Raw genomic sequence first — 9,276 nt, forward strand, 5'->3', positions numbered from 1 at the left:
GCTCTCTCAATACAGCACTCTCTCAGTACAGCACTCTCTCAGTACAGCACTCTCTCAGTACAGCATTGAAGTGTCATTTAAAACATCGTGCTCAAGTTCTAATTGGACTTGAGCCTTCAATCTTCTGGCTCGAAGATGAGAATGCAAACTAACATTTATGGCTTTTATATCTCATCCTGACACAAGGATGCAATCAACATCTCTCCCCCTTCACCGTCCCCAGACATGTGACATTCCCAATTAGTTGTTAGATGTGCAAGAGCAGCTTACTGAATCTCTCTCCCTCCTTTGTGAAACTCTTCATCTCTACCTCTTCCACTGGGACAGCAATACCTCACCCTGCCAGGAACTCTGCACCAAGATATCACCTATGTCAAATGGTTTAATTAACTATAGGATGAAAGTCCTATCTGCTTCCATTATATAAGGGGAGAGAGCGCAAATCAGAAGAGCCAATCACCAGTTCACTCTGAGGGAAAACACACTTAAAGCCATTTTCAAGTGGGAAAACTTTGAACTAGCCGTGGGACACAAGAGATGACAAGAGTTGTCAACACTGTGGAAATATAGGAATGAGCTTTTTACTCTGCTTACAGTGCAGGTCTATTTAACTATCACTTGCTTTGGCTATCTTCTCTCAGTGAGCTGCAAACCACACAAAGTTCAAACTGCAACTAAAAAAACTCAGCAAAAAAACACCAGATAAATTGAAACTAGAGAATCTCGCTAAGCTCCACCCATCCCCGTAATAATGTATCCTGCTCTGGGATGTCCTCAAACTGACCTTTAGATTAATTATCCCTCATTTACAGATCAAAGAAGAAATTGTTGAAGTAAACGGGTTTTCGCAACCTTTCAGCATTCACTGAATGCTATTAAATTAATTTAGCTCTAACTCCCAAGACAAAAATATATCTCCAGAATGCCATTACCGCAAGAACGGTCTCCAGTCCTTTAGCTAAGTAAACCCACTTGCTGTTTTGTGGCTTTATTCCTCTAGCTGTTAACCTCTTAAGGCAACATGGCGCCAAGCTTTTTAAGTGTAATAGGTTCCAAGCTTGCTTTAATTGCATTTATCCCATTTTCTACAGTTAAACTTTTATTCCTAAAACTAAAAAAATGCCTCAAATATTATAAACCACAAACCAGTTTTTTTGCAACAATTACGGAAACACATGGAATGAGATGATGAACAAAGAATAATACGGATCACAAATTAATTGTAAAAAAACGAAGCCGTGTTTGGTGTGAAGAGTGAAATACATACAGCATGTCAGTTTTAAATCTAAATGAGTGCTTCTCACTCTGAATGTGTCAAGCTTGGATAAGATTGCATCCATTAACATTATATGTTTTTTGTTTCCCTGTATAAAACATCTCATTGCAATGCAATATTTCTCTTGATGTTTGCAAGTCCACAGTGAATTCTCTGTTTGCACTGTTGATGGCACTGTGTCTGATTTATGACTGTTGCTGTTGTTGACAGGATTGTTGTTTATGGCGATACATTTTATCAGGGGATTGTTTCAAATTCAGCAAAGCCCTTCAACTTCCAGGAAGCATTGAATCTGACTGAACAGCAGGTAGGTCAGATAGTAACTCAGATTGTGATATTTTTTACTGAAATGATAATGAATGAAGTACCGAAATAATAAAAAAAAAGCTTGTCTCTTTATGATCAGGCTTTGGACGTGAGTGACCACTACCCCATTGAGGTAGAACTCAAATTAATTGAGGAGGAGAAAAAATAAACCCGACCCGGACAGAATCAGTGAACACGAGAGCACTGAGTAGAGTCTGGACAACACTGGAAAACAGCACCAATCATGATTTAATACTTGTATCTTGATGAAATCTGATGTCATCTTAATAAATGTATCAATTACATTTCAGTAGAATAAAAATCCCCACTTTTGCCATCAGGTGCAGTGGTAAATATAAATGTCTTGCTTATTTTAATAGCAGCAACCCACTGTTTCTAGTTATTGGGAACAAAAGCACAGAAATGGGTGTCTTCACCTTTACCAATGAAAACCTTGAGTGTCCATTTGTCAGTAGGAAACTATAGTGCCAAGTACAATCAGGGAAGAGCAATGCACAAATTTTGTGGGTTCACTTGAGCACTGTTGCCCCAGGACCACTTAGCAAATGCAAAGGCTAGTGACTGTCGACTGAATGCTTGCATCAATTCCTGGACTTATACTGTACTGGGATGATGCGTTTGTCATTTTTACACATATTTAACAATGCTTGCATTCTAAAGTTAATGTTCCAATGTTCAAGTTCTAAAGAATGAGACTGGAGAAAATAATAATGGGGAACCAGGAAATTGCAGAGGAGTTGAAGAAATAATTTGCTTCAGTCTTCACAGTAGAAGACGCTAATAGCATTTCAATACTAAATAATCAAGGGGTAAAAGAGGGGGGAGGAAATAAATACAATAACTATCACTAGAGAAAAATTACTAGGGAAACTAATGGGACTAAAGTCCAATAAGTCCCCAGGACCTGATGGGTTGCATCCTAGGATATTAAAGGTAGTAGCTACAGAGATAGTGGATGCACTGGTAGTAATCTTCCAAGAGTCCTTAGATTCTGGAAAAGTCCAGAGGATTGGAAAACTGCCAATGTAACACCCTTATTCGAAAAGGGAGGGAGACAAAAAACAGGTAACTTTAGGTCAGTTAGCTTAACATCTGTTTTTGGGAAAAATGTTACAGAGTCTATTATAAAGGATGTAATAGAGCATTTAGAATTACATAATCTAGTCAAGCAGAGTCAGTATGACTTCATGAAGGGGAAATCATGCCTGACAAATTTCTTAGAATTCTTTTGAGGAGGTAGCTAGCAGGATAAAGGGAAACCAGTAGATGTAATATATTTGGATTTCCAAAAGGCGCTCGATAGGGTACCGCACGCAAGGCTTCTTAATAAGATAAGAGCCCATGGTGTTGGGGGTAATATATTAGCATGGAAAGAGGATTAGCTAACTAATAGAAGACAGAGAGTTGGGGTAACGGGGGCATTTTCAGGATGGTAACCTGTAACTAGTGGAATGACACAGGGATCAGTGCTGGGGCCTCAAATATTTACAATATATATTAATGACTAAGATGAGGGAAGTGAATGTACTATCGCCAAGTTTGCGGGTGACACCAAAATAGGTGGGAAGGCAAGTGGTGAGGATGACACAAGGAGTCTACAGAGGGATATAGACAGGTTAAGTGAGTGGGCAAAAAGGTGGCAGGTGGAATATAATGTGGGAAAATGTGTGGTTATGCACTTTGGCAGGAAGAATAGAGGAGCTGAATATTATTTAAATGGAGAAAGACTGCAGAAGGCTGCAGCATAGAGGGATTTGGGAGTCCTTGTGCATGAATCCCAAAAAGCTAACATACAGTTCAACTGGTAATTGGGAAGGCAAATGGAATATTGGCCTTTATTTCATAGGGAATGGAGTATAAAAATAGGGAACAAAAACTAAAATTGCTGGAAAAACTCAGCAGGTCTGACAGCATCTGTGGAGAGGAAGACAGAGTTAATGTTTCGAGTCTGTATGACTCTTCTGCAGAACTAAAGAGAAATAGAAATGTGGTGAAATATAAGCTGCTTAAGGGGGGTGGTACAGGGGGAGCTGGATAGAGGGCCAGTGATAGGTGGAGGCAAAGGAGAGATTGCCAAAGGTGTTATAAACAAAAGGTCAAAGGGGTGTTGACGGTGGTGATATTAGCTAAAGGATGTGCTAATGGTGACATTAAGGGTAGAAAGCAGGATGAGCAAGTGGCAGATGGCCCTAGCGGGGGTGGGGTAGGGGGAAGGGATCGAAATAGGTTAAAAGGTGGAGATAAAACAATGGATGGAAATAAATTTTTAAAATAATAATAGAAATAGGTGGGAAAAGAAAAAAAAATAACAATTATTAGAAAAAAGGGGGTTAAAAAGGGGGTGAGGATGGAAGAGAGAGTTCATGACCTGAAGTTGTTGAACTCAATGCTAAGTCCGGAAGGTTGTAAAGTGCCTAATCGGAAGATGAGGTGCTGTTCCTCCAGTTCACTGGAGCATTGCAGCAGGCCAAGGATGGACATGTGGGCATGACAGCAGGGTGGTGTGTTGAAATGGCAATCGACAGGAAGGTCTGGGTCATGCTTGCGGACGGACCAAAGGTGTTCCTCAAAGCAGTCACCCAGTCTGCGTTTGGTCTCTCCAATGTAGAGGAGACCGCATTGGGAGCAGCCAATGCAACAGACTAATTTGAGGGAAGTGCAAGTGCAAGATCCTTCACTTGAAAGGAGTGTTTGGGCCCTTGGACGGTGAGGAGGGGGGAAATAAAGGGGCAGGTGTTGCACCTTCTGCGGTTGCATGGGAAGGTGCTGTGGGAGGGGGTTGAGGTGTAGGGGGTGAAGGAGGAGTGGACCAGGGTGTCCCAGAGGACTCGAAACGTTAACTCTGTCTTCCTCTCCACAGATGCTGTCAGACCTGCTGAGTTTATCCAGCAATTTATGTTTTTGTTTCAGATTTCCAGCATCCACAGTATTTTGCTTTTATAAAAATAGGGAAGTCTTGCTAAAATTACAAAAGACAGCTTTGGTCCCCTTATCTAAGGAAAGATATACTGGCATTGGAGACAGTCCACAGAAGGTTCACTAGGTTAATTCTGGGTATGGAGGGATTTTTTTTATGAGGAGAAGTTGAGTAGGTTGGGCCTGTACTCATTGGAATTTAGAAGAATGAGAGGTGACCTTATTGGAACATAAGATTCTTAGGGGGCTTGACCGGATAGATGCTGAGAGGTTGTTTCCCCTTGTGGGAGAGTCTAGGACCAGAGGGCATAATCTCAGAGTAAGGGGCCGATATTTAAAATAGAGATGATAAGGAATTTCTTCTCTGAGGGTAGTGAATCTGTGGAATTCTTTACCGCAGAAGGCTGTAGAAGCTGAGTCTTTAAATATATTCAAGTCAGAGATAGACAGATTTTTGATCACTAAGGGAATCAAGGATTATGGGAAAAAGGCAGGAAAATGGAGTTGAGGATTATCAGATCAGCCATGATCTCATTGAACGGCAGAACAGACTTGATAGGCCAAATGGCCTACTTTTGCTCCTATGTCTTATGGTCTTAAAAATGAAAGGTCATCGACTGGAAACGTTAATTCAGTTTACAGTTTGACGTGCTGAGTAGTTCCAAAGTTTGCTGGTTTTATTTCAGGTTTCCAGCATCTGCAGTATTCTGCTTTTGCTTTTGAGTGCCCCCCAGTTTCCTGGCCAATATTTATCCTTCAATCAACGTCACAAAAAAATAATAATCTGGTCATTATCACATTTCTGTTAGTGGGAGTTTGCTGTGCGCAAATTGGGTGCCACATTTTCTACATTACAACAGTGACTGCACTTCAAAAGTATTTGTCTGGTTGCAAAGTGCTTTGGGATGTCTAGTGGTTGTGAAAGGGGCTGCATTAATGCAAGTCTGTCTTTCTTTCAATGACACAAGCAGAGAAATGCACAGAAGGTCATTTATGGAGATCAGTGTACCAGCAGGGCTTTTCTATATATTTCGAGAGGTTAGGTGACCATTCAACATCCAAGTAAGAGCACTGTACTGAGTGAGGGAGAGTAGCATTATAGAATTGGCATCCATTTCATCCATGCTTAAATCTGCCAGTAATAGTTTTTATTCCTGAAGGGGAAATTACACATCCTGAGGAAATAGGTACCAGATCAATAGAGACATAACAGCTGAGCAGATGAAGGGCAAATTACATTTAATAATGAAATATGTAACATCATGAAAAAAATGGTTAGCCAGTAAGTATAGCAGTTAAAATGGCATGAGAAAGCCAAGTGGGTAGTGATCAAGCATTGGGACCGTTATCAGAGATTGACCGTGATGGCTAAAGAAAAAAAAATATTGGCAGCCTTATGAGAGATCTAAAAGGGTAAAGTTCATTACTCCCACACTGTTAGCAGGGAACTAGGTTCAAAAGGAGAACTGCGTGGAATTCATTGCACAGAAGGGGGTTATGCTGGGTTTGTACACGATTGCTGAAACCATATTTGAGCAGTGTGTCTGGTTTGTTTGACCATTTTATGGAAAGACAGATATTGAAAATAGCTTTTTTTAAAAAGAGAAAAGAATGGTTTGAGATAATACATTATTAAGCTAAAAAGACAGGCAGAGTGAACTAAATCTGTTCTCACTGGCCTCGGACACGTGACTTGAATGAGTAACTGCTTTATACTTCTGGGGAAATGGGCTTAATCAGCTCACCTCTCAGAATGAGTTCAAACCCAGCCTGATGAACAGAATCAAACTGATCTCTGAGGGCTACATCTTAAGTTAATTTGAAAAATTTCAACCTACTCTCTAGCACACATGATCCAATAGTTCCAAATTGCTAATTAATAATTTAGCGATGTTACTTAGAAGGGCCATGAGGTCACTGCTGGTATGCAGTGGAAATTCCACTTAGTCAGTAGGAAGTACTTTTCAGTATGCTTGACTTTTTTTTTCTATTCATTCATGGGATGTGGGTGTCGCTGGTTAGGCCAACATTTATTATGCCCTTGTTCAGAGGGTATTTAAGAGTCAACCACATTTCTTTGGGTCTGGAGCCAGACCAGGTAAGGACAGCAGATTTCCTTCCATAAAGAGCATTAGTGAACCAAATGGATTTTTACAACAACCGGCAGTGGTTTAATTCCAGATTTTTATTGAATTCAAATTTCACCATTTGCCATGGTGGGATTCAAACCTAGGTCCCCAGAGCATTACCCTGGGTCTCTGAATTATGGGTCCAGTGACAATGCCACTACACCACCATCTCCAAAGTCTAATGTGATTGGGGTGAACAACAACTTGCCTTGTTTCTATACCCTTAACACGGTAAAACACCCCAAGGCACTTTACAGGAGCATTATCAAACAAAATTTGACACCACGTTAGGTAGGTGGCCTAACATTTGATCAAAAGGTATGCTTTAATGAGCATTTTGGAGGAGGAAAGTGAAGTAGCGGGGTTTAGGGGGGTGGAATTTCAGACCTTAGGGTCTGAGGAACTGAAAGCTGTCAAGGATGCAGCATTTACAGGAATAGAACATAGGACTTTGGAGCAGGATTAGGCCATTCAGCCCTTCGAGCTTGCTCTGCCATTCAATAAGGTTACGACTGATGTTATTAATAATATGAATGCTGAAGAGGCCAAAATTAGAGGACCACAGATAGTTGAGGGTTGTAGGACTGAAGGACATTAGAGATAGAGAGGTGTAAGGGATTCAAAAACAAAGATGAGAATTTTAAAACCAAGATGTTGCTTAACCAGAAACCAATGTAGATCAATGAGCACAGGGGTGAATGGGACATGGTTAGGACACAAGTTTTGGATGAGATTAAGTTGATGGAGAGTGGAAGATGGAAAGTCAACCAGGTATGTCTTGGACAAAAACTAAAATACCTGGAAAAACTCAGCAGGTCTGACAGCATCTGCAGAGAGGAATACAGTTAATGTTTCGAGTCCGTATGACTCTTCAACAGAAGGTATTTTTGTTTTTGATTTCCACCATTTGCAGTTTTTTGCTTTTATCAGGTATGTCTTGGAATAGCCATGTCAAGAGGTAACAGCAGTAGCTGAACTGAGGTGGGCATTGGGGGAGGGCGGGGGGCATTGTCAGTGGAGGGAACAGCATAGATAGATATGGAACCTGATGGTCAGTTTTCCAATGGTGTTCTAAGGTGCAGCATGTAGATGTGAAATAGGATGGGCCCAAGGATAGATCCTTTTGGAATACCAAAGGTAACGATGCAGCAGCAGGAAGAGAAACCATTGCAGGTGATTCCCTGGCTATGACTGAATAGATAAGACGGAACTAGGTGAGTGCAGTATCACTGGATAATGCTGGAGAGGCTTTAGAGGAGGATGGTGTGATCAACTGGATCAAAGACTATAGGCAGGTCAAGAGGATGGGGGGGGGGTGTAATTTATCACAGTTAGTCGCAATATCATTTTTGACTTTGATAACAAGGTATAATGGGATAATTTTCCTGTGTACACCATATGTAGTGAAATCAAACACATTCTTTACCAACGTATTTATGAATTCACTAGTGTACAGAAGAAACCTTCGCTTATTTTGGTGCCGAGTAGGAAGTTGTTGGATTTCTTTCTTGTTCGCATTAGCTAGTCTCACTGGCTTAAACACAAGAGTACACACACCCAGTTGTAAAAATGAAGTATCAGGTCTTTATTGAGACTCCATACTTCACAATTCCACTATGAATGCTCCAATATAGTGGTTCACTCATTCATATACCACTTTTACCTTTGATCTCTACACTCATGCAAAGTGCCAATGAATTGTAGCATTAAAATACTTACAAAATCACAACAGGATAACACGAACATTTCAGAAATTCACTTCCAATCATTTTATGACCTTAGTTATACTGCCCTCAAACTCTTCTGATCATATTATTACCATAAATACAAGTGACCAAGCTAGCATATTCCAGACCTTCACACACATGCCTGAGTGAAGCTACTACATTCCATCAACAGCAACGCCAGCCCTTGCAATTTGTCAGCGAGATCGATAAGCACAATGAAAACCACCTCAAAGTCAACATCATCCATACTTGGGACATTTTTTGCCATTCCCTCATCATTCTTGAGCCAATATCCTGGGACCATCATCACTACAAGATCTGCAGTAGTTGAAAGCAAAGACATACCATTTTCCTCAAGGCAACATGTATAATAAAACTAGTCTTTTTAGTATCACCTACATTAAAATTGAAAAAAAATCAAGTCCGAGCACAAAATTAAGTAAACAAAAATAATCTACAAGTGAAAATGAACTTGGGCCAAAAATTCAGAAACAAATCAAGGCAAGAGATCATTTTCACATATCTTGACAGAATGTGTAAGTTTGAACTAGAAGCCACCTACAAACATTTATTTGTTCCTACATTCCAACATTGCCACGAATGCAGGAGTTTCACAGAGTAGTTTTAGTCCCAACTATCTTCAGCTGCTTCATCAATGACCACTCTCATCATTAGGGTAAAAATGAAGCTGCTGTCTATCACAATTGCAGTGTTCAACTCCATTCACAATTCCTCAGCAACTGAAATGGACCAAAACCCATATGCAACAAAACCGGGACAACACAAGTGCCAATCTCGAACAAGAAATCTTAATCGCTGAACTATTGCTGAATCCCCCAACATCAACCAAGTCAAGGTACCAGTCAGAAGTGTAATGGACTACTTTCCCCACTTGCCTGGA

General features: G+C 40.5%; 1 protein-coding gene across 2 annotated transcripts in view; it reads left to right on the forward strand.

Annotated features, from left to right (window-relative positions):
* dnase1l4.1 (deoxyribonuclease 1 like 4, tandem duplicate 1) overlaps positions 1–1,942 on the forward strand; it is a 50,118-nt gene extending 48,176 nt beyond the window's left edge. For both annotated transcript variants that reach the window (XM_078543242.1, XM_078543243.1), the window contains 2 exons: positions 1,487–1,583; positions 1,683–1,942. In XM_078543242.1, coding sequence (XP_078399368.1) covers positions 1,487–1,583; positions 1,683–1,751 — 166 coding nt within the window. In that variant the 3' untranslated portion in view covers positions 1,752–1,942. The remainder of the gene's footprint in view (positions 1–1,486; positions 1,584–1,682) is intronic.
* The last annotated feature ends 7,334 nt before the right edge of the window (positions 1,943–9,276 follow it).

The sequence above is a fragment of the Cetorhinus maximus genome, chromosome 6, assembly GCF_964194155.1.
Source record: "Cetorhinus maximus chromosome 6, sCetMax3.hap1.1, whole genome shotgun sequence".
Taxonomy (NCBI): Eukaryota; Metazoa; Chordata; class Chondrichthyes; order Lamniformes; family Cetorhinidae; genus Cetorhinus; species Cetorhinus maximus.